Source organism: Gigantopelta aegis, chromosome 6, assembly GCF_016097555.1.
Source record: "Gigantopelta aegis isolate Gae_Host chromosome 6, Gae_host_genome, whole genome shotgun sequence".
In the NCBI taxonomy this organism is placed as follows: Eukaryota; Metazoa; Mollusca; class Gastropoda; order Neomphalida; family Peltospiridae; genus Gigantopelta; species Gigantopelta aegis.
The window spans coordinates 33300005-33326900 of NC_054704.1; the positions used below are offsets into that span (position 1 = coordinate 33300005).

The window sequence follows — 26896 nt, forward strand, 5'->3', positions numbered from 1 at the left end:
CCAGTCAACATCACCATGGGCTGGGAGATTGTTTTGCCAGTCAACATACCCATGGGCTGGGAGATTGTTTTTGGCAGTCAGCATCACAATGAGCTGGGAGATTGTTTTGCCAGTCAACATCACCATGGGCTGGGAGATTGTTTTGGCAGTCAGCATCACCATGGGTTGGGAGATTGTTTTTGCCAGTCAGCATCACCATGGGCTGGGAGATTGTTTTTGCCAGTCAGCATCACCATGGGTTGGGAGATTGTTTTTGCCAGTCAGCATCACCATGGGCTGGGAGATTGTTTTGACAGTCAGCATCACCATGGGTTGGGAGATTGTTTTTGCCAGTCAGCATCACCATGGGCTGGGAGATTGTTTTGGCAGTCAGCATTACCATGGGTTGGGAGATTGTTTTTGCCAGTCAGCATCACCATGGGTTGGGAGATTGTTTTTGCCAGTCAGCATCACCAGGGGTGGGAGATTGTTTTGGCAGTCAGCATCACCATGGGTTGGGAGATTGTTTTTGCCAGTCAGCATCACTATGGGCTGGGAGATTGTTTTGGCAGTCAGCATCACCATGGGTTGGGAGATTGTTTTTGCCAGTCAGCATCACCATGGGCTGGGAGATTGTTTTGGCAGTCAGCATCACCATGGGTTGGGAGATTGTTTTTGCCAGTCAGCATCACCATGGGCTGGGAGATTGTTTTGGCAGTCAGAATCACCATGGGCTGGGAGATTGTTTTTGCCAGTCAGCATCACCATGGGCTGGGAGATTGTTTTGGCAGTCAGCATCACCATGGGTTGGGAGATTGTTTTTGCCAGTCAACATCACCATGGGCTGGGAGATTGCCAATGGACCAGCAATTAATTTACATTTATATTCAAATATTAGTCTGAGTCAATCATGTTTGGTCCGACAGGTTTTGATTCTGGTCGGCAGAATTTGCATCTTCAGGAGACCACCAATCGATTATATGGTAGACCATTATATTCTTGAATTAAAAGTTGCAAACATGAGCAACATCAGAATTTAATTTGTGTATTACAAATATCCACATATTCCATTAATGTTCGAAGCTGATTTTGGGTCTCTCAAAGCACTGCACATCAGTAGTCACATTGAAATACTCTAGCTTATTGCAAATCTGTTTTTCATTGCAGAATATTTTTTTAATGTTAGTGTAGTGTACCAGTAGTACAGAACAGTAGTACAAGTGTGTTGGGGTTAGGTAACTCATTGGTTACGCAAACATAATTCACATGGCCTAACAATCAGTTACTTGGGTAACTGAAACTCGGTTACCCAATATTTTGAAATATTGTCCCCACTGATTCATTCATTCATTTAACTTATTTTCATGCTTATATCCAATTAAGGTTCAAGCACACTGTCCTGGGCACACACCTTGGCTATCTGGGTTGTCTGGCCAGGACAGTGTGATACTTGTTTGTGATTAGTGAGAGAGAAGAGGGTGTAGTGGTCTTGTAGTGGTGTAACTGAGTTGTTACCCGGTACCGGGCTGTGAACCCTGTTCCTACCAGGCTTAACTACAACACCACCGATGCCAGTGTGTCCCTACTAATGCTTTAGTTTGAAGTAACTGAAAAATAATTCCTTGTGTAATTAATAAAACTGAAATATGGTGCTGTGTTGTAGTGATAACTGAAGTAGTGGTAGTCATCGAGCGGATTTTAATCAGTTTTAGTTTAAACAACGTAAAAGTGGTGCTATTTGTTATTGACTGGGTGGAAGATATCAAGTTGTGCAGTGATAATGGGTGACGTTGTGTAACTTAAATAGGTGACAGTTTCACAATGCTATTATATTATTAAAAGAAGAAAAAAGAAGAGATTATCAGATAGTGTTCTGTGTGACAACATTTGTTGAAATTATTGCTTCCCTGTACAGAAAGTATGAATGTTGTTTTTGTGTGTTTTTTATCCAAGTATAGGACATACTCTTGTACTTCATGAATATACAACGTATATACACATGTACCAAATATTTTAATCACAGTATTATTCCTTATTTTAATATCGCTATTTACCTTTCTATAATGAATACATGTATCATGTATTTTTTTTTACTTACGTCATATTTGAACATAAGAAGATAGTTTATGCATTGCTCAAAAGCCGCTTATTCTGAAACGGTGAATTGATTGCCTGTTGATTTAATTATGTTCAGTTAGATACAAGTCAAGCGACAATGCTGGATTATTTAATTTACTCAGAATCAACAACAGATACAACACAATTAGGGGCTGAATTTAAGAAGCTTTTGGGTTTGTTTTTTTAATGCATATGTTTAAGCACTGTAAATGTATATAGTTACAGGTGTGCAAGTCAAAATCAGGCTTTATAAATTTAGCTCATGGTATCTCACCACTGTTGTTTTTAAATAACCGAGCATACAAATATTAGCCTATTAATAAAAAAATAGTAGTTTAACTTTCTACCTTAGACAAAGAGAAGTTTGAAAAAAACGGTTGTTTAACTTTCTACCTTAAACAGAGACGTTTGAAATATTACCACTGTATACATTAAGTGGTATACACAGGCAAACCACACCACATGAGATGGCATTCAGTTTTAGGTGCAAGAAGAAACCCTGTTACATTATAATTATGCCTCAAGATATTGAGCAGGAAGTTTGTGTATAGCCTTATCATGTACAGTGGCAAAGTTATGGCCCTTGGAAATTAAGAAATACAAACATTTGGTAGGCCTGGGTAGGGGATATGTATTGCTTTATCAGTACTCTCAAATGGCTAGATTCATTTGGAGGAACCGTAGTACACCAGAAATGATTAACACTTACAAAAGTACTGGGGAAAATGTATAAATGTTTTATAAAGTGCTACCGGTAGTTGGTTTTGTGTACGTGGTTTCTAGTTATCTCGTCCAACAATTAAAATTTGCATAACAATTATTTCATATTATTCTTTGGAACCTGCATCTGATTTGGGCACTTCTTTATGTTTAAGACTTTGATCATTGTTTTCATATAAAAATTAAAAGAAATATTTTTAAAAATAAAATTAGGAGTCGGAGTGATTTTTACAAGTTGAAATGATACAGCAAATTTGTTTCTAGACTGGTACTCATAACTTAGTTTGTCTCAGATGTATGGTAGTCTTTAAAAACAATTTATAAAACACTTAAAATTGTTTTGGTTATTAAAGGCTACTTTGTGATTTATTTTGTACAGTTTTATTATTTTGGAATATATATTTTTATTAATCACATATCATGAATTTAAATCATTTAGGGATTGGTGCTCTTATATTTGTGAACTATATGTGAAAATTGTAAGTCATTAAAAACAAATAAAATATCTTGTCTTCATGTTCCTTTTTTTTAACTATGAATCTATAAACAGTGAATTAAATCATTTTATTTAAAAATGCAATCTGAAAGTAACTCCAGTATATAAACTAAGAAACTGACTTCATTGTTGTCATTCAACTGATTGTGTTTTTCTCATACCAACCAGTCGACTGGTCAAAGCCATGGTGTGTGCTTTCAGGACCTGTCTGTGGCGAAGTGTATGTTAAAGATCCCTTGCTGCTAATGGAAACATGTAGCCAGTTTCCTCTGATGACTACTAGTCTTAATTACCAAATGCTGGACATCTAATAGCCGATGATTAATTAATCAATGTGCTCTAGTTGTGTCGTTAAACAAAACAAACTTTCATTGTTGTCATTGCTTTAAAAGTTAGTCTTTTATAAATATTAAAGAGATGAGACCGTTGACACTCATTTTGTCAACCTCTAAAGACCAAATTGCTCCACTATCCGTTGCTCCGTAGTTAAAGGACAGCTGTGCAAATGTCACACCAGACTGACCATATGTGTTGGGGGGGGGGGGGGGGGGGGTAATAAATCCATACTTGTAGTTAATGGAATATTTTGGGTGAATCTTGATTGATAAATATGAAGAATCTAAATAAAGTTTGTTTTATTGACTATTAGATGTCAAACATTTGATAATTCTGACTGATAGTCAGGACAAAAAAAACACACACACACACACACCGTTTTTCATTAGCAGCAAGGGAAATGTTATACATGTTATGTACTTTCCCACAGAATAATAGATGGGCACAGTAGTGCTGCACCAGTTGCGATTGCTAAAAACCATCAAAGGATGAGTCCACAGAGTGAGCGCTAAATACCGAATGAGCTAAAATCCACCACCTGTCGACTATTGTTTACTTGTCCAGTAGGCTACATCACGACTTTGTTTTTCCCGACATTGAACATGGCACTTCTGTCATATGGATTTTGCAAAAATACCCTTGATCCCTGACATGGACAGTATCAAAATCCTTACATTTAGAATACAATATTTACAGTATCACTGCTCAGCTCTTCCGATCTATGTAAATTATCTTACAACATAATTATATTTATTTTGTCGTTCAGATCAAAATAATAAATTTTATTTGGGAACCCAAAAGCGTTACATAGTGTTAAAACTTCAAAAGCAATAGAAAATGCGTCAGAATAGTGCTTAAGGAGGTCAATGTATAAAATATTTCTGGGATTATTCCCGTTACGGGTTTTGCGCTTTCGGCGCTCACCCTTTCAAACAATGGACACGTATATATATCACTTGTCATGCATATTATGCCTCCTCCCCCAGGGCCGTAGCTAGCAGGGGGGGGGGGGGGGCAAAAAATAATAATCCGGAAAGCATTATAGAAACTTAAAGAAAATTCTCTTCTTAACTGTTTAAGGAGTTTTAGACTATTAACTACTCAGTTGCCCCCCCCCCCCCCCCAAACAAAAAATCCTAGCTACGGCCCTGCTCCCCCGACTTTAAAACACTCCGATGGACTATATATTGTAGTAATTCACTCATCTTGGTGTCTAACAGCGCTTACAAGATAGGTTTCGTTTTATGTAATTTAAATAAAGTAATTAAGTTTGAAAAAAAATAGTTTCGGGTACGGGGTGTGGAAAAACAAACCTCCAAAAACAAACAAACTTGTGCTTGTGCAATATTCCCGCCCCAAACATACAATTACAAATTACATAGTTGTTTCATGTTCTTTTTCTTTTCTTTCTTTTAATTTTTTTTTTCCTGGTTTATTTCCTGTTTTATTTTGTTGTTCTAAAGGTTCTATCATTTTGGAATCAAGCAAATAGTTTTTCTTTTGTGCCCCTTATCATTCTTGCCGGAAAATAAAATTTAGAGCAGCATATTAACATCAGATTTTTAGCAAGACTTAACAAAATCGCAACTGTGTTGAAAATGTTTATCGTCTTTGTGTATTCCAGAGGCAGAAAATATTTCTCAACGGTTGGAAATACAAACACGACGATCCGAAATCCGGTAGACCCCAAACCACAAAAACAATGAAAACATCGATGTTCAGCTGCTCAGATGCAGTGATCGCTGTTTACGTTCGATTAAACTTACTGACGTCTAAGATATTACACATGGATAAGGTATACAATGAAACCTCTGTAAATCGGAATTCCCTCTATATACTGGACGTTTTTCGCGGCCCCCTTTTAAATATCTGTACAGAAGAGAACCTCTCTAAACCGGATACTTATAAAACCCGAACTTTTTACGTGGTCCCAAGGGTGTCCGGTTTAGAGGGGTTTTACTGTATATGCATAATGTTTTGACTTAAGATTTGGCCAAGAGGAAAGTATGTGTGAAAATGATGCCTACGGTTGTAACGGACAATAAAAAAAAAGAGGAAAAAATCTGAGATTTGCAATGATCTTTTTGAACAAATTGGAGAAAAACGACAACAGCTATTCTGACTACCCATCCTATTCACCAGTTCTCAGCAGAAGTGACTTTTTCTCTCCAAAACAAAGTAGTTTTCTGAAAGGATCCAATTTTAATGACATATATGACATAAAATGGTGTAGGCCTACCATTGACCATATAGAGGACATTCCGAACAAGAACTTCCAGGAATGGTTTGAAGCATGGAAGAAAATAATGGAGAAGTTAAAGTCGTCGGGAATTATTTTGAAGTGGACAGTTTTTTTTTAGTTTCTTGTTTTTTTTAGTAATAAAAACATTTCTGACATAATTTCTTTTCCTTTTAATTATCTTTTTTTTTAAACAAAACCAAAAACTCCACAATTTGTATTTCACAACTCAATAAAAGCGGGACCAAACAGACTCATTGAGAGCTTGGGTTACTCCTTCAATAAAACGAACGTTCGCTTGAGATGGGGTGGGTTACAGAATCAGTCGCTCTTGGGTTTTTCCTCCAGTCCTAATCAGGGCCCCGCAACTGTTACATTCAAGGGGCCCATTAGGCTATTTCTCGTTTCAGCCAGTGTTCCATGACTGGTATATTAAAGTCGCGGTATGTGCTATTCTGTCAAGATCCCTTGCTACTAATGGGAAAATGTAGCGGGTTTCCTCTCTAAGATTGTCAGAATTACCTAATGTTTGACATCCAATAGCCAATTATTAACAAATCAATGTGCTCTAGATAGTGGTGTCATTGAACAAAAACAAACTTTAACTGGTACATCAATGATCGTGGTATGTACTGTTCTGTCTATATAAAAGCGTATAATTATATAAATCGCTTGTTACCTATTCAGTAGTAGCACGTAGCCCAGTGGTAAAGCGCTCGCTCGATGCGCGGTCGGTCTGGGATCGATCCCCGTCGGTGGGCCCATTGGGCTATTTCTCGTTCCAGCCAGTGCACCACGACTAGTACACCAAATACCATGGTATGTTCTATTCTGTCTGTGGGATGGTGCATATAAAAGATCCTTTGTTGCTAATCGAAAAGTGTAGCCCATGAAGTGGCGACAGCGGGTTTCTTTTCTCAATATCTGTCCTTAACCGTATGCCCGACGCCATATAACCGTAAATAAAATGTGTCGAGTGCGTCGTTAAATAAACCATTTCTATTTCCTATTCAGTAGTATTGGCTTTTCCGGCGTCAGCGCATTTCCTTTCTCCGTCTCGACCAAATGTCCAAATAATCATATGTTATTGTTAGACACCAATGCTGAGGTGTTCTTAACCAAATATTCCTTTCCTTTTCTGTATCTGTGTCTCCCTTTCTGTAGCCCAGTGGTAAAGCGCTCGTTTGATGTGCGGTCGGTTTAGGATCGATCATCGTCGGTGGGCTTATTGGGCTATTTCTCGTTCTAACCAGTACATCACGACCGTGGTATGTGGTATCCTATCTGTGGAATGATGTATATAAAAGATCCCTTGCTACTAATGGAAAAATGTAGCGGGTTTCTTCTCTAAGAATATATGTCAAAAATTACCAAATGCCGATGATTAATAAATCAATGTGCTCTAGTGGTGTTGTTAAAAAAAAAACCCAAAAAACCTTTAACTCTGTCGCCATGGCTTTTGTTTTTAATGGGCTAGCCTAAATTAAATTCTTGCATACAATATTTCTAAACTTTTTTTATTGTAATAAAATAAATATAATACTTTATTATGTTGTAAAAGAAATGTTTAACTGCACATGTGTTTTGATCTGTATACGTGACAATGTGTCTGGCCATATGAACATGTGGGACACTGGATGATTAAATTCTATATCGCAATGGAACCAGGCGTCACGTTACGAATGTGACCGATCTTTTAGCTTTCAACCAGCACGGAAACATGGCAGTCTTGGACTTTTCTCTATTGTTTGTTACGATTTGGATTTTAAATTCTTCAGTTCTTACAGTCCCACAGAATTCCGGTAAGACGAACTGAAATGATTTATCAAACAATTTATTGATTGGACATTTCGTTTATTAGTAAACTCGTGTGGAAACGAACTAAAGGATATAGGCCTACACGTATTTTTCAAGTTATGAAAATGTATGTTTTGCTATTATTATTACTGTTTTTATTTTATTAATATTTTGTTAACAAATATTTATTTTTACAAATGAACTTGGGACATTATTAAAATGTCTCATACATAACTAAACGGGTGATCTGATAGCCAGCGTTCTTTATCGGCAAACTAATTAGGGGGAAAAGATTACAGGTTTCAAATTACATGTAATGCGGTTAAAGTATGATCATAAATAGTTCGTCGTGAATATATCGCAGGCTTTGAAATATTATTATTATATATTACTTTTTCCCCCAGAAGATATAAAATCTAATACTTAATCAAGTGTTTTAGAAACAGAATTTAAATATATATATATATATATGAAAAGAAACAAAAAGGTAAAAAATATGTTTCAAATAGCAATGTTCTGGATGTCCAAAGGGTATACATATTACATGTATATATTTTAGTGACATATTTGTTTATCTCTTTGTAATAGATGAGTGGAGTTTTAGAATCGATCTTCTCGATGGACACATTTATTTCCGTTCCAACTTGTGTTCTAAAACTGGTAGCTTGACCTATTACGAATGAATGAATGAATGAATGAATGAATGAATGTTTAACGACACCCCAGCACGAAAAATACATCGGCCACTGGGTGTCACACTATGGTAATGCAAACAAATAAGGTGATGATCAACATCAATATAAAAATTCAAGATTTAAATAAAAACAGTGTAAAGAACTGTGTAAAGATACAAATATCACAGATAGATACTAACTTTTACTAAAATTTCAATTGGTGCTGTATTGGCCATTCTCAAAGAGAATGTTACACCCCTGCACCACGGTGAGGTTACAGCATGCGCAGGGGACCTATTGCGAAGTCTTTGAAATTCATGTCAGGTCATAGGGCTTTACGTGCACATTCAGAGCAAGCTGTTGTAGCGCACGCCAACTTTTTAAAATTCATTATAAAAGAGCAATTTATAAGGCAGCAGCATATTTCTTCATACACAAATAAGCAGAGACGGATCCAAGAGGGAGGGGCCAGGTAACTCATCCCCCCTAAATATAATCATATTCATGCGACCACTTTTTCCCTCTTTTAAGTTTTTTCATTAGGATGCCATTTTGACAAGTTGGTCCATGTGCCCTTTTCCCGATAGTACCCCCCCCCCCCCCCCCGCAAAATATTTACCGGATCCACCCCTGAATAGGTGTACTACGTGTTTCACACTCAATAGCGGATAGCTAAAATTAAACAATGGGATGTCGTAAAACTCAGGCCCATAACGCGCAGTTTTTTTTGTTTTTTTTTATAACCTTTACATCTCGACTGAATGTAAAAGTTGTAGCGAGACTAACGAATCGAGATTAACGACGAAAGTTACAGTAACGGGCAAATAACCTTTGAACCATGTCCCCGGAACCCCCCCCCCCCCCCCCCCCCCCCCCCCCCCCCCCCCCCCCCCCCCCCACACACCCACACCCCAATAACTCACGCCTTCGGCGCTCGTTCAATTGGCCAATAATGTTCATCATGCTACGGGCCTGAAACTAAATATTTTCCCATTTCAGCAAAGTTCAACTGTGCGAAAAACTGGCGTATGCACAACAAAACATGCTTGATCTACGTCGACCATCCAAAATCATTCAGAATTGCAAGGAGAGATTGTAGAATGAGAAATGGCGATCTTGTTATGCTGGAAACTCAAAAAAAGATTAACTTTGTTACTGGTGAGATACATATACATTATTTGTTTTAATTTGTGCTTCTATGTAGTGCCCGTTTTATTTTATTTTGAAACCGTACAGATAAATAAATAAACGTTTTAATGGAATACGAAGTTTGGTATAGTTCAATTGTGGAGAACACCAAAATCTGTCTTGGAGATGAATTTCATTATTACAAAAACAAAAGACGCGAATATACCATGTGAAGAGATCAACTATATATAAATTCCAGCAACTCTTTACTTGTTAACGTGTAGTTGTTCTTAAAAACGTGTGTAAATTTATATCTATTATTAACAAACAATTATGTTCCTCCTAACGACTATATATCGTTCAGTTTATTTCTTTTGAACATTTATATCTATTATTAACAAACAATTATGTTCCTCCTAACGACTATATATCGTTCAGTTTATTTCTTTTGAACATTTAACTGCTCATTGGTTTGTATATTAGTACACTTTTTTTTCTTGCAGACATCTTGACTATATGTATTTAGTATTATATATGTTTCTCTGATATCACATAACGGTGGCCATGAGAGTAAATAAAGGTTTTTTTCTGTTCTGCTATCCTACAGAAAATAGATGATTTAGTAGCAGTGAAAGAAAGAAAGAAAGAAATGTTTTATTTAACGACGCACTCAACACATTGTATTTACGGTTATTTGGCGTCAGACATATGGTTAAGGACCACACAGATATTGAGAGGAAACCCGCTGTCGACACTGCATGGGCTACTCTTTTTTCGATTAGCAGTAAGGGATCTTTTATATGCACCATCTCATAGACAGGGTAGTACATACCACGGCATTTGATATACCAGTCGTGGTGCACTGGCTGGAACGAGAAATAGCCCAATGGGCCCACCGACGGGGATCGATCCCACACCGACCGCGCATCGAGCGAGCGCTGTACCACTGGGCTACGTCTCGCCTCTAGTAGCAGTGGTGCAAGGTTCGACAAATCCACTCGGTCCCATCTAGTGGATTTTTTGTGTGGGCTAGTGAAATTTTATCTACTGCACTGTTATAATACACAGGGCACTAGCCAAAGCTGTCAGGGCTAATGACCTTCACCGAGATTTGTCGAACACCGAGTGGTGTTTTTGTTTATTCTCTACACATAGTATTCAAAATTGTGCAATATATTATGTTAAACATTGTGCCGAGATGTTGTTACATTAATATTTCTCTTCTAAAACACCGATTTCTTGCCGTTACAGACGAGTTGCTAGCCAGCGATGCTTGGGTTGGATTACGTCGCAGTTCCGAGAGACCCAGATCCTTTGTTTGGTACATCGACCCACAACAGGTACATACAGTCAGGGTCGAATTTCTTCATACATTTTAAATCAGTCATTATGTAGGACAGAAACAGAATTCTTCTTTCGTGACAGTCAGATACCATTTTTTCTTACAAATCATTTTAATAATATATCCAACTCGCTTTCACTTGTTAGATATGTTTTTAAAACGTTTTGTAAACTAATTTTGTTTGTTTTGTTTAACGACACCACTAGAGCACATTGATTAATTAATCATCGTCGGCTATTGGATATCAAACATTTGGTCATTCTGACACGTAGTCATCAGAAGAAACCCGCTACATTATTCCTAATGCTGCAAAGGATCTTTTATATGCACTTTCCCACAGAGAGAAAAGCACATACCACGGCCTTTGACCAGTTGTGGTGTACATGGTTGGAACGAGGTGGTTCGATCCTTACACGCAAGCACTTCAAGCGAGAAATCAACAGACTTGTAAAATAAATTATGGAATCCGCCGACCACTCACTCTATGTAATTTTTAATCGTCATTTCTCTACTGTACTAGTACATATAAAAAGATATATCGTGTAACTAAAGTATGTATGTATGCATGCATGCATGCATGTATATGTATGTATGTATGTATGTATGTATACCTGTATGTATGTATCGATGAATGGATGCATCGATGTATGTTTGTATACATATGTGTATGTGTATATGCATTAGTGTGTGTAAGAGAGAGTGGGGAGAGATAATGTGTGTAAACATGTATTTACGTATATACAGTCATAACGTATTTTTCGGAGTTGGGGCGAGTGGTTGTTGATTAATTCGATGTTGTGTTGTTGAGCATAATGTTCTTCGATTGCAGCCTCTTCCTGGTTACATTCGTTCAAAGAAACAAGATCGGTGTATTTTCTTAAAACCAAATGGTCAGTTACAATCCACTCACGAGTGTTCCGAAAAGCGAACATACATTTGCCAATCTCAGGCTTGTACGTCATTGAAGGTAATTCTTATTTATATACCAACATATTGTTTTAAACAATTAATATCATGTTGAGGTAAATGTTTTATTGAGTACAGGTCTTATTATATACATTGTATAGGCTTAAATAGAAAAATAATACTTAAAGAAAACAAAAGGAAAAGAAAAAAAGCTAGCGAGGGGCAAGGGGGGACAGTTGCCCCACAAAAAAAAAAAAAATTACTGGTTACTGATATTGACATTTTAAGTATGTAACTTCCCTGAAATGGCTTCAAAATGGTATTTCCTAACCTCTAGATTTCAAAGTTTCCCGGAAGGTGGGGGGTGGGGGTGGCATGCCCTCTGAGCCCCAGTGTCTGGCGTCTTCCAATGTTCCATGCTCGTTCGTTCCAAAAATTCATTTCCCACACACGCAAACACATACACACACAACACACACACAAAATCCTAGTTACAACCCTGACTTGCAATGAGATCTGTAGGCCTATTTTATGTTAAATGTTACAATATATGCTGATGATTTTGTCACTTTGATGGATGCTCCAGTTGACTAGCATACCTTTTGTATATATTTAGTTCACGTGTGTAGCATTTTTCACTCCGCAGGGTTGTTCGGAATATAATGCAATTGATCGACGTCGCAGATCAAAAATTAACAAAGAAGATATTGATGGTTTGTCTTCTCAAATTAGAGTCCTACCAAGTGTCAAAGATGAAGGTCAGTTAGTTATATTCTACCAGTTATTTTACTAACTCAACACCAATCATTGTCAGTTAGGCCATCAGTAAATTGGCGATGATTAACCAATCAATCAAGAAGTCAATAAAAAAGTAAATCAACTAAGGATTGACCAATTTGTCGGTATCAATATATATTGATATACAGTAAAATGTTTTAATTAATAAATATCATCGTTCATTTTACCATTTCAAATGTCTGTTGCTTCTTCATTTCTATTCCCAATTTAGACAATTTTGTCCCAAATGTTATTCTTTTCAACTTAAATATATATTCGTTTTCTTTAGAAAAAGCTACATCAAAACAAAATAACTGGGCGTTACGGGCGCAAGGTCCACTGCTGTACCTGAATCCAGTGACATGTTCCCTCTTCATCATCCTGCTTACCATATTCCTGGCGCTGTACGTCATCTTCATCAAGTCTCTGAAGAAGTCCGTGGACCAGATCAAGGAAGACATGAGCAGACAGCGTGACAGGACACGCTTCATCGACGGCAGTGTTTATTGTAGTCTACCATTTAATGCATAGACATAGTCTAGACAGCTAGCTTTTTTTTAACATTTGGTTCAAAATACATTTTATAATGTTCATTCAACACTTTCGTGGATATTGTGGATCTTTTTCAAAATACAGTTTGGGCTAGAATTTATTGACGTAGACTAGAACAAGAGCTTACTGAATTTTTGAATTTCAGACATAAGCTTTTAGCAGTCTAGAAGTTAACCACATACGGACGAGACTGTCAAAACTTTGAATCTAGATTTAAAAGTTTTATATGCACGAGACCTATAGGTCCCAGGCATATAATATGAGGAACCAGAGGAAGCGCCATCCCCACAGCTGCCAAAGAATACGAACATTTTGGAAAATATCTTAACAAAAATCTGGCGAAAGTGATAGTGAAAGCGATATCAATATCTTAAAGCCTAAAATGTTTTAACCATTTTCATAATGAAAATCGGAGGAAATTGATAATGAAAGCTTTCATCTATTAAACTCTTCAAGCCCGAAATGTGCTGTTCGGTTAACAAATATTGTTAGTACGACTTTGACGTCGATGTTACTATTAGCACAGTCTTCAATGTTTGCACGAAAAAAAAAACCCCCACAAACAAAAACAAAACGTGATGTAACATATAATTTATGTCAATAAACATTTTTAAAGACGTGGTCTATAATATTGATATTTTCTGGTAACAAAGAATTAAAACATGTAACATTGTAAATATTGAAAATATGATATGAATTGATTTGTAACAATATTTTGTGAATAAATACAGCATGGCAAGATGTTTGAAATAAGTGATATGTTTATTGGCCGTCACAATCATCAACATGTCCACAAGCTGGGATATGGGTGGGAGGTAATGTCAGCATACGCTCGTAGAACGCAGCAAAGTGTTCATTAAAGCGGCCCTTTCAAAATCAATCATTTTTGTGACGATTTCTGGAGAGAAGGTAAAATCCAAGATTATTCTCTGTGAAAATATTGATGGATGTGTATCTGATTTAAGAAAAAAAACACCTTTGTAAAACTATTAGCATAGGCCCATATTTACAAGATGTTTATATAAAAGTAACTGACTCTATTTTCTGTCACAGTATATCTAATTTACGATGTCCATTGTCAGATGCAAGATAGTTTATCATAAAATTAAACAAAGAAATCAAATGAAAAAGAAGACGATAGAATGTTAACGACACCACAGCGGGAACAAACATATTGGCTGCTGGGTGAATGCGGTACATATCAGTACAAACATATTATACAACAAATAAGACATACTAGGTTTCTTACATCAGATATCCCATACCCAGGTGTATTCACCAGCTGTACACACGTCTTACATCTTACACCAATGCACATAAACACCACTTCTATGGACTGGCATAAATAAATCCATGTCTTTAAATTACGCTTTTGGACATATTAATGTGGCTCTGTTTATGCGGTCTGTAAGCACATTACAATTTCGATATTCACAAGATACTTTTGAAAAATAACGAAATATGACACTTGCAACTTTGAGAGTGCACCTTTAAGACTGACATGTGCTAACTTCGTATTCCAGTGCCAGCTCAGATCAGGACTGAATGAACGGCTCAGTGGGGAGATGTTAGTCCACTTCTCTATCACTAATAATTAACATGTATCCTGGACACACAACACAAAAAGCTGAATGTTATGCCTGGGACAATGTGCTCCACACTTACTTTTATAGAAGCACATACCGGTAATTAAATAAAACTCCTTTAAAAACAACAAAACAAAACAAAACAAAACAAGAAAAAAAGAAAAAACAAAACAAACGTGTGTACAAAAATACATACACACACAAAAATTAATTAAACAAACACCCAAAATAAAAATCATTTCCAAATTTTGATATATTTTTTTAGCGGTGTAGTCTGGAGCTCAGAGGCAAAAACTAATTTCCTCCCTCCTGAAATTTAAACAAATAACCCAACACAATCTGCTCTTCACCCTCGTACCTACCGAGATACACCTTACATGACAACTCGACATACACGGTACTGTATTTCACTGTTAGTATTATCTGGGGTCTGAAAGACAATGGCTTATTGAATGAAAAAAAAATGTTGTTGATTACGACTCCCTTCAACCAAACGGGCAAGGACCAAATCCTTAGGCAATGCAAATCCTAGCGGAGATCAGAGGCACCCCCACCCACTAAAACAAATATGAAAAAACCCAAATATTTAGCTAAAAACAACTGGAAAAAAATCCCCATATTAATGTGACATGGTTTATTTTTTATTGCTCCCTTGCCGTTTTAGATTAGGTACGACCCATATTTGGGGAAAACTCACTTCCCACTATACATCCCTTACAGTGCCACTCGTAAGTCCGCTACTAATTATTTACTGCAACACCAGTCAAGCCATCCATTCCTTCACTGCCCTGAGACTCTGAGCTTTCTTGGTGTGTACGTCTGTAATGTGTCATCTGATTACCAGAAATCGACAGCAAAATCGTCTGCAGACTCACATCAGGAACCAAGACTGAGAGACACCACACCTGAATAATCAAAGAGTTGGACAATAAAACAAGAGCTAAAGTTGTGGATTTTGAGTTCTACTATTTAAAAAATATAGAAATCTGTATTGTGTGTCCAGGATAAAAGTAACACGACATATGATTATACTGCAACACAACTGCTAAGGCTGATAAAATATTATATGTCAATAGAGAGAAGATATTTCAGACATGGAAGCTGCACTCTCATTTCCTTCTCCCTTAAGCCCAAAACACACCGGATTTGGGTCTGGATCTGGCGAGTGTGGCAAAGACGCCATGTCTGGTGTATTTTGACTCTAGATTTGTAACTGTTACGTGTTTTCAATATATATTAATGCGTTCATATCTTTAGATAAATTTACTTCTATAAACATCAATAATAAGCATGAGAAATCCAGATTAATTAATATATATATGGTATACCTTTCTTGTTGTTTATTAAGAAAAATGAATGAGCAAGGTTCGAACATTGTGCAGCTGCCAGTCTAGCAGTGTTAAAATATAGCGCATGTTCTATGTCGTCTGTTATCATTTGTATTTGGCAGAGACGCGGTGTGTTTTGCCACATTCGATTCAGTGCGTTTCATTTGGACTGGTACCATACTCGCCAGACCCAGATTCGGTATATTTTTGGCATTACCATCCTCTCACCCTCCCCCCCCCCCCCCCCTCACCCCCTCTCTCTCTCTCTCTCTCTCTCTCTCTCACTCACTCACTCACTCACTCACTCACTCACTCACTCACTCACTCACTCTCTCACTCACTCACCCTCCCTCTCTCCCTCTCTCTCTATTTCTTTAATTTACTCTATTTTTTGACAATTAAAAAAATAAATGACACAGGTTTATTAGTACAATGTAATTTGTGGATATACTTACAACCAATACACAAACTGCGAACCCCAATAAGGCCCCACCTAGAACATCGCCCCAGTGATGTTTGTAGTCTGAAATTCTAGAGAGACAGGTGAAGATGGCAAGCGTAATGGCGACCACCTGCAGCACTGCCTTGGCTAAGTCAGCTCCCTGGATCTTTAGTCGTATTTGTAAATACACCTGAAGTGTATGTATGTATATAAACTTTTACAAGCTGTACAAACCAAACGATAATAAAAATCAACAATTTACATATAATATATATATATACTTGTATATATAATAACGAATCCATTAAGACAGGATATTGAAACCATAGTTCTAAGGGAGTAGATATAGCTTTTCCGTTTTTTTCGTTTTTTTCTTACCGTTTCCATTTTTAAAAAAATAAGAACAGTGCAAATCAGTCTTACCATAAGATATACCATACAGAATATTGAGATTGACGCATGTCCTGATGGGAACGACAGCCTGGAATAAAATTAATATTATTAAGAATATATTGTATTTATATTGATTGAACAAATAAAATATTTATTCAAGATTCAGAGCAGTGTTCTGTGGGGGGTGGGGTGGACACCTGTGGGGCACTGCAAGCGCGATACATAACATAGCGTGATCTTGTACGCAAAAACAAATATCCATTTTTACAAGGTTGCTTACTCGGACAATAACAGTATACACTCTTAAAATATTTACAATTCACAATCAGCTATCTGCCTGCAGGATTTACACAAATCTGTAACACAAAATCATTGAGGTAGGCCCTACATTCAAGTTCGTAACGACGTATAAATGTGGAATTAACATAAATACAAAAGGAAAACCCAATTAGCCCAAGACGTAATTAAAGTTTTTTTCTTCTTAAAAAACGTACCTAGCATGAAGAATTTTCTTGATGTCGGTACCTTCACAGACGTCATCCGTGACGTAGCCAAGAGTAGACGTGCATTTGGTGATGTTTGGCTTGCAGACGTCAAAGAAGTGTGGCCGCAGACGACCGACGCTGAACTTCCCAATCTCAGTCAGGAACTGAGTCGCAGCAGTTCCAAATATGAACACCCGGATTATATCATAGCATCTCTCAAGATACGGGCGGATTTTGGGGGAGAGTACATCCTTAGGCAAGATCACACCCTTGTTGGTCTTCGTCAGTAAAGCCTCGATTGTCAGTACCTACATTCACAACAATAATATTGATCCTTTTTTTAAGAATCCGATTTTGAGATATGACAACCAAAGGTGGTTATGTCCACTTGTTACAAAAATGACATTAGTTTCATTATTTTGCACTTAAAATTCTTTCTTATATGTAGTTAATTTGGGGGGACATAATAGGAGGGATAGAAGGCGATATAATCTGAATAAATAAATAAAATTCTTTTCTTTTAGGATTTTCCTGAATATTTAAACGCAAAATGTGTTAATCTGAGAACAATGACTTCAGGCATAAGCACTTCCAGTTATCAGTCCTCGATTTAATATACAAAAATATATTTATATATTTCTAACGCCAACATATCATTCTTATACACCCTTCGGTGAGAACATTCGATATTTATGGTATTATTTATGGTTATGGTAAGACATACCAATATTGTCAGTTCACAACAAAATTCAGCAAAGTATATTGATGAGCTGAATATTAGTTCATTAAAGGTGCAATCTCACATATAGTTTTAATATTTAAGCTCTTAAAACAGATCATCCCCCTACAAATCAATGGAAATACTGCCATTGTACATTGTTTTGGGTAATATAATTCATGTAACCGAACAATTGGTTACCTAGTGTAGAAATCACGTGAACCACCACAGAATGTGGATATTGTAAAGAATTTGTACGAGACAGTCACACTGATGCTATGTTTTGTTAAAATCGGTTCCACTGTTCTCGAGACGTATGCAAACTTTCAAATGTTATCTTAAATTTTAATTAGCCGAACAAGTGACAACTAGAACAGTTAATACACATAATACACTCACACAAATAATAGGTAAGCCAAGACCAATAACACCCAGCAGCCACGTGGGTATCGTGTCTTCTTTGAACGGGTGCATCAAACTCTCGTCGTCACAGAAAAAGCCACGGTGATACGGTTTCATTACCGTTATGAAAACGAGGATGGGCACTGCCACTGAAATGCCAATGAATGTCAAAGGTATGTTCATTTAACGACACCCCAACACATTTTTGTCAACAGGTATTGAATGAATAAATGAATGAATGAATGGATGGATGGATGGATGGATGGATGGATGAATCATGCTCATATATGAGTTGACCCTTCGTTTAACCAATCTTTAGTGTCACCCCAGCATAAACAAAAGCATCAGTGGCGTCAGAGGTAAATCGATGTAAAATAGTAATTAGAGGCTAGATATCAATAGCTGAGTGTCATCTCTGTCTATAGCCCTGCCAGATTGTTACATTCTCACTTATAAATAGAATATTAGCTAAAGAACTTTCGAGCTACACGCAGGGGAGGGGTGAGGGTGGCCATATAGGTAATTAGTGCGAGTGCGAATAATTTTTACATGCTCATATACCACTAGAGTTTCGAGCATGTCCGTCCCGGGGCCTGTCTCTGGATAGCCAGGGGCTTGTCCCGGGACAGAAAAAAATTAAGCGGACAATTTTGAAATTTACATCCAAAAATTAAATAGTGGGCCTTTAAAATTTTGATGCGCATCTCTAATATAATTAATAAAGAAAATTCTACTCATTAAATTTGGTCGCTAGATTAGATCAGTGGTTAAAATGAAATTAGATAAGATGGAGGGGGAGGGGGGTTAGAGTTGAAAATGGGCAGAATTTTGAAAATAGCAATTAGTAAAAAAGTTAATAGAATTAAAAAAAAGAGAAAAAAGTTACAAGCCAAAAATAAAAAGAATTGACTGTTAAAAGGACAGTCCAAAAATAAATAAGAGAAAGAAGAGAGGATCGGACTATTTAATAATATTTAAAAAAAGAATAATTTCGACATAAACTTTTGAACGAAGGTCTAAAAGTTTAAAGTCCAATCTATATGTCCACGTGAGTGACCTCGTTAAGGCCGTTAGGGTGCACAGCTTGTAGGGATGAGATGGGTTGCATCCCGTCAAGAAAACACTTAGATTGACAGTCAATATACGTTGAAAGTGTAGTGCTGTGCTGAAATACAGATCTTGAGAAGCCGGATCCGTCTGAACGAGAGAGAGAATCAGACTAGGGTATAGTCCAGTCGTCATAGGTTGGTATAGTGGTGCGGACGGGCCCGACTCCGGAGGATACGAGATGGTATCACGAGATGGTATCACAATAAAACAAAGTAAAGTCTAGAAAAGGGCAGTAGGGGCCGACCCCGCTTCCTATTTCTTCTTAGAGTGGGGCGGTCAATCTTCCAGTGCTGCTAGGGCAGGCTCGGACATGTAGAGACTAAACGCGAACAACCGTGGCGTTCTGCAGAATGGCCGTCATACGAGACACGAAAAAGGAAAGTCAACATAGTCAGACGGAGAAATGACGTGGAAGTAAGGAATCTCGCTAAAAACAAAGAATCCAACCTGGTGGTGCAGACTGTCGAAACGAGAAGCGTTCCAGCGTTCAATCAGTTCCAATGGCCGCATACATCCCAATAGAAAACTTGACTTCGCTAATAAAAACAACAAAAGTGAAGGATCCCCAAGTCGAGCCGCGAAAGCACGTGCAATGTGCACAAACACGTCTTACCGCGACGAGCTCCAGACTGGGAATGTATAGGTAATGACCACAGTCGAACGTGCTTTAAAGAGCAACTTGTATAACAACTACTGATCTATATTAAAATAAAAAATAATAATAAAAAAAATAATAATAATAATTCAGGGGCGGGGGGGGGGGGGGGGGGGGGGGGCGACCAAAGAATGTTTTGTTTTTAAGCTATATGAAAAATGGGGGCACTTGAATATATTTAGTGGGAACGGGTCCCCTTAGTCCCCCTGGATCCGTCTGTATTTAACAATGCACTCAACACATTTTTATTTACGGCGTCTGACATGGTTAAGAACCACATCATGCAGGGACTACTATTATTGATTAATAGCAAATAAGAGATCTTTTACATGCACCATCCCAGGCCTGGTAGATCATACCACGTCTATTGTTACACCGGCTGACATAAACAATTTTTTTTTAGCCCAATGGGCCCACCGACGGGAATGGATCCTAGATCGATCGTGCACCATGTTACCGATTACACGGCATCCTTGTTTGGCGACTAAGGTCTCCACGAGTACTCCGAGTACTAGGTCGAGTCTAGCAAGACTCGAGTCCCTTCACAGGACTCGAGTACCCGTGCAAGCAAGAGCACTCTCATTTATTTTTAATTTGTTTGTACGTCATATTGCCATATGATTGCCGCCGGTTACACTATAGGGGTATGAGACATGGAGGGAAAACAAAAGTCGAATGTGTGGAATGCAATACAATAGCATAATATGGCACCCGTGTTCAGAGCTGAAATTAAGATACATAATGCTATTTTAATTTATTCCTCAGTCTCATTATTATCACTAATGATGATTGATAATTAGAGTAAGTGTCGGGTACTCGGGTCCGGGTCGAGTTTGACCCTCGAGTACTCGAGTCCAATATTTTGGACTAGTGGAGGCCCTAGGTATCAATGGCGACAGCATACATTTCGCTAAATGCATCTATTCACCGACACATTGTCGACAAATTGAGAGACTGACGAATATCTAAACATATAAATCACAAATATAGAAAAAGTATATGTGTATTTTGGTCAACTTACGAAACACATATAGTAAATAACACTAAAAGTAGGTCAGGGCGACATGGAAACGGGCAATTTGCACATTTATTAGTGGAGAATGGACCATAAGCGCTTTCGTACTGGGCTGTTTCACCCTACCCCAGCGGCGTAGGCTAGGGGGATTCGGGGGATTTGGACGAACCCCCACCCCCACCCCCGCTGAAGCAAATGGTCCGCTTTCAGAACTAAAACATACAGGTTTATACATATTGAGTTTCTGGTGGTGCAAAAACAAAATAGAAAAAGGTCCACTTGGTTCATATTCGAACCCCCCCCCCCCCCCCCCCCCCCAGGTCCAGATCACACTACGCCCCTGCACCCCTCCACTTGTTTGTAATTTTAAAAAAAGCTCTTTATTAAGGTACCCCGTTTCTTTAAAATATTAATGTATATTATGCTTTATATACATTTTAAAATATCAGTGATTTTCATTTGAAAACGAAGATTAAAAATACCCTGAAAACGTAGGCCCTATCGAACTTGGTTGTACACCGACTTTGTGCCGAAAGAATCTGTTTTCGGACGCCTTCGGAATCAGTCGCCAAACTACGTCAATTTCCGAGTGTTATGAATGCCGAACTTTTTAACAGACGGAGTTGGACGAAAACACAAAGTAACAAATAACATCATTATTAAGAACCGTTCGTTGATATAAACAAACATATAGTCATTATCGAAGTGGAATATTAAATTAGGATCGACATGTTATACTTACAGACACAAACGCTCACCACATCGATGGCAATTTTACGATACACTCTTTTCTCGATCATTATGATTATCACCGAATATAAGGGGAGAACACTCTTGTTTAATTTGTTTTGTGTGTATGTCCGGGTTCAATCCTCTGGACTCGCCAGCGTCATTAATTTATCAACAGACGGTAAAATGCATCATGATCATAAACATATAAACATTATAAACGTAGCGGATATAGCGCTTAGGAGGCCGCGCTTTGTCTCAGTTTACCTGAAACATCAATTTGTATATAACGGCTATTGTCATAGCCAGGATTAGGCCTATTGAGGGGGCATCTCTATTAGTTGGGGGGGGGGGGGGGGGGGGGGGGGGGAATATGAGTAATGTTTTGAGTAGCTCGTGTGTCCTCTAGCCAGGACACCGGAGCTAATATGTTTTGAGCTGACAGGTAAATATAAAAGGTGGTGGGGGAAAGGTATGATCAGGGCCGTAGCTAGGATTTTTTGTTTGGGGGGCAACTGAGTAGTTAATAGTCTAAAACTCCTTAAACAGTTAAGAAGAGAATTTTCTTTAAGTTTCTTTAATGCTTTCCTGATTTTTTTCGGGGGGGGGGGGGCAAAAGCCCCTTGCCCCCACCCCCACCCCACCCCCACCCCTAGCTACGGCCCTGATGATGCGGGGTGGCTATAATGAATAAGATTAAAGTTAGCTGAATTAACTCCAGACCTCCCCTTGATATTGATATGTATGGGAAGGCCAGAGGAAACTATGTAATGCTTTGGCAATCGTCGATATCCAAATGGTCGCAAGCTACTTTGTCTAAAATACGCATTTCCCCCTAAATCTGATTCCACAGAGATTTAGGTTGATTATTCTCTAGTCCAGTCATGGCATTAAACTTACATGTTGTTAACTAGTACCAACGTGTCACGTGGGAACACACTGCTCTACGTCACCGCAAGAAAGTAAAGCGCAGGTTCGTTTCGCATGATAGAGTTGTCAGGTTTTATCGTGTAACGTTGGTACTGATTAACCACATTTTAACCCCATAGACAGGATAGCACATACCACGTCCTTTCCACTGGCTGGGACGAGAAATAGCCCAATGGGCCCACCGATGGGAATAGAAAGAAAGAAGTGTTTTATTTAACGACGCACTCAACACATTTATTTACGGTTATATGGCGTCAGACATATGGTTAAGGACCACACAGATTTTGAGAGGAAACCCGCTGTCGCCATTACATGGGCTACTCTTCCGATTAGCAGCAAGGGATCTTTTATTTGCGCTTCCCACAGGCAGGATAGCACAAACCATGGCCTTTGTTGAACCAGTTATGGATCACTGGTCGGTGCAAGTGGTTTACACCTACCCATTGAGCCTTGCGGAGCACTCACTCAGGGTTTGGAGTCAGTATCTGGATTAAAAATCCCATGCCTCGACTGGGATCCGAACCAAGTACCTACCAGCCTGTAGACCGATGGCCTGCCACGACGCCACCGAGGCCGGTCCCGATGGGAATAGATGCTAGACCAACCAAACATCAGCCGAGCGTTTTACCACTGGGCTACCGTCCTGCCCCTAATAAGAGAGCATACAGCATTACAGGAATTAGTATACAAAATTACGAACTGTATGTGCATTATATGAGCAAAACACAAAATTAAATATAACCACCTAGTCTAAGAGTAACCCCCCCCCCCCCCCCCCAAAAAAAAAGGATTTATTTTATTGCATTAATTTTGTTATTAAAAATGTATCTACAAGCGTTTAGGAACGACATGTGAAGTGTGGGACACACGCTATGGTGAGGGTCACAAGCACATTAAAAACAATATTTATATAGTTTAAATAAATTAATTAATTACATTTTTTTAAATAATTATAATATGGATATTAAGTGAAGCGGCTTCTCCATTTCCCACAGTCCTGATTTATATTAAATTAATTTGGTGCTGAAAAGTATGCATATAATCTCAAGTTTGGACCAGATCCACATTGACTTAAATTCTTAATCCGCTTCCGCTACGATGTGGGAAGTCGGCAGATGCTTCCTGTTTCTTTTACCAGGCACTGTGCACTGAACGTCGAGGTGGTAATTTAGTACACACATGCAAGCCCACATCGCCTTATTTACAGTTATACAACATGACAAAGAGCCGTACGCCTGGTCTAACATGCACCCAGTTGGGCAGGTGGGCAGATGCGATCGTCATATATCATTATTATTACACGTACAATAACGGTCGATAACATACCTCAGTGATAACGTTCATTTGTGTAACATTTGTTTGAAGGTGACAAATGACAGCGCGACACGGAACAAAGAGAACAAGTAGATGTTAATATAGTGTTACACTTTTAAATAATTATGGTCTCATGTGACATATATCATATTGCACGTAGACCTAATTATTTCTTCACAATGATATTTGTATTGATTACATTGTGTATATGTTTGTATTTATCTTCTTCTTTATTTATTTATTTAGTACATTTAAGAGAAGTATTTTTGTTGCTTATAATTTAATTAAGGTTCTAGCACGCTGTCCTGGTCATATACCTGAGTTATCTTGGCTGTGTGTTTAGGATAAAGTTTAAATTTTAATGGAGAGTTATGAAAGAGAAGTCGGTGTTGTGGTTTTGCATTCTTCACTGAGCGTTAAAATCCACTCTGGCTTGGAGCCGGTACTCGGAGGCGGATCAAGGATTTTGTAAAGGGGTGTCACAAAATTCTAAAATGGGCAATTTGAGTTTGTTTAAGTTGAGGTGTTAAAGGGAGCGAGATCTGCAGAGGAGTTAAGGAGAGTGCTCCCCGAAATTGTTTAAAATAAAGATGTTCATAGACGCACTTCAAACAGACAAAGGGGGGAGGGGGGGGGGGTGTCACGGGCCAGCCCCTTGTGGATCCACCAGTGTTAAATAAAAACAACAGTAATACCAAAAGTAAAATTTGTTTTATTTAACGACACCACGAGACCACATTTATTTATTAATCATCGGCTATTGAATGTCATCCATTTGGTAATTTTGACACATATGTATATATAATCATAGAGAGGAAACCCGCTACAATTTTGTTTTTTTACGTTAGTAGCAATGGATCTTTTATATGCACCATCCCACATACAGGGTACCACATACCACGGCCTTTGATATACCAGTTGTGGTGAACTGGCTGGAACGGGAAATAGTCCAATGGGCCCACCAACGGGAATCGATCCCAAATCGACCGCGCATTAAGCGAGCGGTTTACCACTGCCTACGTCCCGCCCTCACAGTAGTACCACTACACCGCCAATGCTGGTCGCCATTACCCCTTAGTATACAGCCAGTGTAGGATTCACGTCAAAATACACAACACACTGATGTCGTTCTGATTTTAAATACCAGTAAGAGAAAATTAGTCAAATATGGCGGCAGTTCTTTATTAAATACTTCACTATGATATTGTTTTTACTTTTTACAGAACATATTTTTTAATGCATTTCTGAAATTACATTTTTTTTTTTTTGACCAATGAACTGAAAACAAAATGTAAAACTATAACAAGAAAGGTCATTAACATTATTATTTTGTTACAACAAAGACATACAGATAATATATATATATTATATTCAATTCGTTGACCAATATTTAAGTAGGTCTGTGTGCAAAATCGGTCGACGATATATATATATATATATATATATATATAGATATATATATATATATATAGAGAGAGAGAGAGAGAGAGAGAGAGAGAGAGAGAGAGAGAGAGAGAGAGAGAGAGAGACAGAGACAGAGACAGAGACAGAGACATACATACATACATAGATACATAGATAGATACATACATATATACATAGATACTAACAGATGTTTATACATAAAATTAAAATTAGTTTGTAACAAATAGATGGAACGAATATTTAAAAAAAAAAAAAATTAAACAACCGCCCCCACCAACCACCACCAACCACAAACATAATAATGATGATTTTTGTTTTAAATTGTTATTAAAAAAAAAAAAAAAAAAAAAAAGTATTAAAACAAGAAGCAATATAAACATTAACACTGCGGGGATTTAGGGTTGCAGCGATTGGCGTCGCATTGAATTGTGAGCGTTCTTAAATATTAAAACTGTTCCCACAATACGAATTATAACGGAAAAGAATCTTGTTGAATGTTCCATTTCATTATATTTTCTTTTATGAAAGTATAACAGATGAACTCTAATAGTCCGGATCACCCATCCCTGAATTATTTATAACCTTTTTTTTTTTTATAGCTCGCCCAGCTGTTGTGTACACCAACCACCGTTCGTTTACACAGTATCTGGGCATAGATGCAGATACAGAGATACAAACTACAAAGAAAAAAGCTGGAGTCGAAACAACGGACCCAGTGGATAAATTATTAGTTTAGTGCTTGACTATTAGTCCCACCCAGCATACACGTTCACCCCACCACAATTTGCAGGTTTAGGCTTATTATATTCAGTGTAAAATAATATATTTAGATTTTTCAGCAAAGCTTCAACTCAACATATTAGTGGTTATAATCGGATAGTTATGTAGTAAACGCTAAATTATCAATAAGAGTATTTATTTTGGAGAATGGTGTTAAGAACTTGAGTTCTGTCTTAAATGAGTTAAACAGAAGGGTGGGGTGTGGGGTGGGGTATTTATTCCGAATTTTTTTTTTAATTAAGCATAACTATTTCTGTTTGTAATAGGGTTTGGAGGACATTTATATATCACAAAACTTCTACAACTGTAGAAAAGCTAGTTCAAACAAAGGGTGAGCATGCCTTTTAAACCTGGTTTGCATACACTCTGTAGCAGGTCGACGCAGACGAAATAAAACATTTATGGGAAAACTGTCGTAGGCGATCTGCATCCAATCTAATTAAAATTAGCTCCACTATTACATGTGCATCTAACAGCAGCCAGTTGGAGCTCATGTTCACCAATCAAAACCTTACTTGCA

At 37.8% G+C, this 26896-nt stretch overlaps 2 protein-coding genes across 3 annotated transcripts; one reads left to right on the top strand and one right to left on the bottom strand.

Moving 5' to 3' along the window:
- The first annotated feature begins 4108 nt into the window (after positions 1-4108).
- On the top strand, positions 4109-13818 carry LOC121375362. Of its 2 annotated transcripts, none has more exons than XM_041502778.1 (6): positions 4109-4150; positions 9359-9517; positions 10739-10827; positions 11659-11796; positions 12382-12493; positions 12802-13818. In XM_041502778.1, the coding sequence occupies exons 1-6, from the start codon at positions 4138-4140 to the stop codon at positions 13041-13043; spliced, it is 753 nt and encodes a 250-aa protein (XP_041358712.1). In that variant the 5' UTR covers positions 4109-4137; the 3' UTR covers positions 13044-13818. The 2 variants fall into 2 exon arrangements, with proteins under 2 accessions (XP_041358712.1, XP_041358711.1); XM_041502777.1 differs by lacking the exon at positions 4109-4150 and adding an exon at positions 7608-7690.
- A 1067-nt stretch (positions 13819-14885) lies between these two features.
- LOC121375360 (phospholipid phosphatase 1-like) lies at positions 14886-22014 on the bottom strand. The gene is made up of 6 exons (XM_041502776.1): positions 21941-22014; positions 18416-18567; positions 17308-17606; positions 16844-16901; positions 16434-16610; positions 14886-15555 (listed from the first exon to the last, which is right to left on the bottom strand). Exons 1-6 carry the CDS (start codon positions 21996-21998, stop codon positions 15391-15393), a joined length of 909 nt encoding a protein of 302 aa, XP_041358710.1. The 5' UTR covers positions 21999-22014; the 3' UTR covers positions 14886-15390.
- Between the last annotated feature and the right edge of the window lie 4882 nt (positions 22015-26896).

What these genes read in the sequence shown, in the direction of transcription:
- LOC121375362 (XM_041502777.1), top strand. Translation starts at nt 7,609, where the DNA reads ATGGCAGTCTTGGACTTTTCTCTATTGTTTGTTACGATTTGGATTTTA. An exon ending in AGGCTTGTACGTCATTGAAG is followed by an intron (nt 11,797 to 12,381) that starts GTAATTCTTATT and finishes TTCACTCCGCAG; the next exon opens with GGTTGTTCGGAATATAATGC. An exon ending in ACCAAGTGTCAAAGATGAAG is followed by an intron (nt 12,494 to 12,801) that starts GTCAGTTAGTTA and finishes CGTTTTCTTTAG; the next exon opens with AAAAAGCTACATCAAAACAA.
- LOC121375360 (XM_041502776.1), bottom strand. Translation starts at nt 21,998, where the DNA reads ATGATCGAGAAAAGAGTGTATCGTAAAATTGCCATCGATGTGGTGAGC. An exon ending in AAGAAAATTCTTCATGCTAG is followed by an intron (nt 16,902 to 17,307) that starts GTACGTTTTTTA and finishes ATTTTATTCCAG; the next exon opens with GCTGTCGTTCCCATCAGGAC. An exon ending in TCGCAGTTTGTGTATTGGTT is followed by an intron (nt 15,556 to 16,433) that starts GTAAGTATATCC and finishes TTGATTATTCAG; the next exon opens with GTGTGGTGTCTCTCAGTCTT.